The sequence below is a fragment of the Olea europaea genome, chromosome 6, assembly GCF_002742605.1.
Source record: "Olea europaea var. sylvestris chromosome 6, O_europaea_v1, whole genome shotgun sequence".
NCBI classification, from domain to species: Eukaryota; Viridiplantae; Streptophyta; class Magnoliopsida; order Lamiales; family Oleaceae; genus Olea; species Olea europaea.
The window spans coordinates 12,859,678-12,863,543 of record NC_036242.1 but is presented as its reverse complement, the minus strand read 5'-3'; the positions used below and the strand labels follow the sequence as shown (position 1 = coordinate 12,863,543).

The 3,866-nt window shown below is 34.4% G+C and overlaps 1 protein-coding gene across 1 annotated transcript; it reads left to right on the top strand.

Moving 5' to 3' along the window:
- The first annotated feature begins 82 nt into the window (after positions 1–82).
- Positions 83–3,866, top strand: LOC111395884 (serine/threonine-protein kinase HT1-like). Its single transcript, XM_023022087.1, has 4 exons — positions 83–302; positions 795–919; positions 1,345–1,503; positions 3,221–3,866. The coding sequence occupies exons 1-4, from the start codon at positions 134–136 to the stop codon at positions 3,509–3,511; spliced, it is 744 nt and encodes a 247-aa protein (XP_022877855.1). The 5' UTR covers positions 83–133; the 3' UTR covers positions 3,512–3,866.

Genomic DNA, 3,866 nt, shown 5'->3' with positions numbered 1-3,866 from the left:
CGTTAAAATGTGCACATTTCTGACTGTATGATTTCAAGCTGCTTGTCAGAAACACTCTCTCTGTTAATTACTGACTCTGAGCATAATACAATGTTATCCTTTGCAGTTTATCGGAGCATGTAAAGACCCTTTGATGGTGATAGTCACGGAACTTTTACCAGGAATGTCACTCCGAAAGTATTTATCCAGTGTGCGTCCAAAGCAGTTGGAAATGCATGTGGTGTTAAATTTTGCTCTTGACATTGCTCGGGCTATGGACTGTTTACATGCAAATGGGATTATACATAGAGATTTAAAACCTGGTATCTGATGGGGCACTGAGCTGTTTAAGATTTTATTCATCTATAATATTGTTATATCATGTAGTTTGGAACAATTTTATTTCAATTTAGATTCTAATAATTTTTATTTATTTTTTAATCAGGATTTGATGTTAAGTGTTACTCTTAAGGGTTAGTTTGAAGGTGGTAATTTTACAACAAGTAGAAAATGAATATCCCATCATGTAGTGATTTCTTTCTTTTTTACTTCTATTGTATGAGTTGTTATGTTAACATCCCCAGACAAAGAAAAAGAGAGAAAGAGGGAAATAAAGATAGATGAGTTTAAATCAATTTTGAAATTTCTTTATGTATTTCTTACTGTAGGCAATTGATGCCTGATAAATTGATGTTTACATTACCGGACAGCAGAATGTGTGCCAATGCGCTCTCTTTTGCTTTGGAATTTCATGTAGTTTGATGTAAGTTTTATTTTTCTCCTAACTGAGAACGTTTATGAAAATTTATGGGCAGACAATTTGTTGCTTACTGCCAATCACAAGTCTGTGAAGCTTGCTGATTTTGGTCTTGCGAGAGAAGAAACTGTTACTGAGATGATGACTGCAGAAACTGGGACATATCGTTGGATGGCACCAGAGGTCTGTAATTTCTTTTTCATTTTATTCAGCACCCACTATTTTTTCTCTCTGGAACTTGTATTAAACATATTATATCAAATATTTGAGGGGTGTCCATTAAATTTTAACCAGTTTTACGTTGTTTTGTTGAATCTGTTTTGGTCCTCTATTATATTTGCTGGTTTGAAACTAAGCCCTTGTTTGATACCCATTTTTCTCTCTTCTTTTCAATCACACATTATTCAATAAAATAATACTACACGCAAATTTAACACTTTTTCTTATTTTTTAACCACACATTCTCCATCAATCTACTATTCCAAAATGCATTCTTACTATAAAAGTGGGAAACAAAAAGGCTCTAAAAAAAATATTGCAGTTTAGTTACATTGTATTGCTTGTTTTTGTTTGATCGTTAATATCAGTGACTTAATTGAACTTTGCAGTTGTATAGTACCGTGACACTACGTCAAGGGGAGAAGAAGCACTACAATAACAAAGTTGATGTTTACAGTTTTGGTATTGTCCTGTGGGAATTACTGACAAATCGCATGCCATTTGAGGGAATGTCAAATTTGCAGGCTGCTTATGCTGCTGCTTTCAAGGTGCATACATAATCTATCATCTGTGTTTGTATTACATAAATATTCTTTGAAATAGAATTAGATATGATCTCTACTTGTTTTGACATTCTTCCAAGTTTGGGATTTCAAGCACTGTATTATAAAACAAAACAAACGGGAAACATGTATCTAGTAGCCACGATGGAAAGAGCTAAAGCAGCAGAACATGGTAAATTTAACTTCTAGAAAGCAGATATTTGTCTTTCGAAATTCAGAATGTTCAGTGTAGTTGTAATCCCAGTCACTCTGAATTTTATTCTGTAATTTGTTCATGGATTGTTTCTTGATCACTAAGACATTATGAAGTGTCTGCCTTCAGATTTGGACATGTTAATCTATTTCTCTCTCTGTCTCAAGTTGAATGGCTTCCATGATATTTTAAGTAATGTCAAATAGATGGCAACCTACAGCAAAATAAATGAACTTAACCAATACTACCCCACTATGAAAATAATAATCACTGGAATTTTTTTATAGCAGTGATACCCATTTGATGAAAAAAATCAGCAATTGATTCTGTTCATTCAATTGCTATTTTTATATGCATTGAACCATCACCTAATATTAAAAATGAGGGCAACTTAGGGAGTTTGTGATACAAATTTAGAAATCTGAGTTCTTTCCTGAAAGGCTGAAACCCAGAGTTGGATATATTTATTTTTGGGACCAAGTATTGATAAGCTCAAATATCTATTCTTCCTAAACAAATAAACATATCCATGTTTATGATACTTGCCGGTTAGTCATAGCCGGGCTTTAGACTTTTTTTGGTACTGTGCTAATTCTTACAAATGCTAAGTTACTTATTTCCAGCTCCCGCTGAATCTTTTCGAAACTGTTAACAATGGTGCAGACTAGCTTCAATAGAAAAAGGCATTTATCTCCACCTGGTTTCGGGACATGATTGATCCATTTTCCTATTATCATCAGGTGCAGTGCAGGAGAATGTTTTGTCGAACCGATTAGGACCAAGTATAGATTATTCATGCCAGTTGCATGATCGTCTTTAAAACTTTGAACATATGAAATTAAGAGGAATTCAGGCGCTGTCAACTTCTTTTCCAGATATAACTCAATTGTTGATTATTTGTTCCTTGTTTCAAGATTATGAACTCTATGAAGGACCTTGATTATTAAGGAAGTTTGACTAAGCATTTAAATCTGATTTTATTATAAATTGGTTTCCCGGGGTCCTAAGTGACTTGGTTTGATACTGAAGCAAAGACTTTTAGAAAGACTACTATATGAAGATTACTTTCGACCATCCATTATCTATCATTTGGGCATATTAGAAAAGCTTTAGTTTCTCTGTCGTGGTTTGAATCTTGTGATAACCAGGCTAGTGCTGGCGTCTAAGGTGGACATTTTTTAGAAGCCTCAACTTTTTATGTCTGATGAAGCCACTAGTTTTTGATAGCTAATTGTCGTGAGAGAGGCAGCTTCTTTAATTATGTGTCTTTTTTTGTGTGTTAATGTAGGATAGGTTAGCCAACTGATAATTTTTACTTGCCTACCAAGAATGAGGTGATTAAATAGTATAAATCGGAAACCATGACTTGTTTTGAGTCTTCACAACTCAATTTTGTTATCTTCGCCCTTGCCATTATTTGTCTATGACTTGTTATTTATGTCATTGTTATTATGTGGTTGGGTAAAATGTATAAGTATTTTGTACCAAATATGACTTTGTATGTTGCAGCAAGAGCGGCCTAATCTTTCAGAAGACATCCCGACAGATCTAGCATTTATTATACAGTCATGCTGGGTTGAGGATCCTAATATGCGACCCAGCTTCAGTCAGATTGTTCGGATGCTCAATGAATTCCTCTCCACACTTCCTCCACAGTCTCCATCTTTACCCGAACATAACTTCTCTGAGGAAGCAATGACAAGCAATGGTTCTATCACTGAGTTTTCTGCTCGGGCAAGAGGGAAATTTGCTTTTCTTCGCCAACTTTTTGCTGCAAAGAAGGCGAGGAACTCACAATAACAGGTAATTTTGAGAAGTTTTTGCAGTTCCCAACTTGGAGAAAAGGAACAAGCTAGTTATATTTGTAAAGTTCCTTCCCTTTATTTCTTGGTAAGGAAGGATTATAATTACTGAACGGATATAATGATTAGCTAGGAAACTTCAAAAGTATTTAGCAGAAAAAGCAGTTGACCACGTATTATAACAATGATGTTCTGTATACCTTACTTGTGCGTCAATGCATATTCTGCTTTGGAAATTTTCTCGAATACAGTTTAAGATTTTATTTCTATGAATATTTGGCGGATTCTTGAACTGTCAAATTAGCTCATTCTGTAAGCTTCTGCTAATAGTCATTTAAAAGTTTAATGATCTA

Coding starts and splice junctions, on each gene's coding strand:
- LOC111395884 (XM_023022087.1), top strand. CDS start 134: ATGGTGATAGTCACGGAACTTTTACCAGGAATGTCACTCCGAAAGTAT. Junction 303..794: donor ACATAGAGATTTAAAACCTG/GTATCTGATGGG, acceptor ATTTATGGGCAG/ACAATTTGTTGCTTACTGCC. Junction 1,504..3,220: donor CTTATGCTGCTGCTTTCAAG/GTGCATACATAA, acceptor TGTATGTTGCAG/CAAGAGCGGCCTAATCTTTC.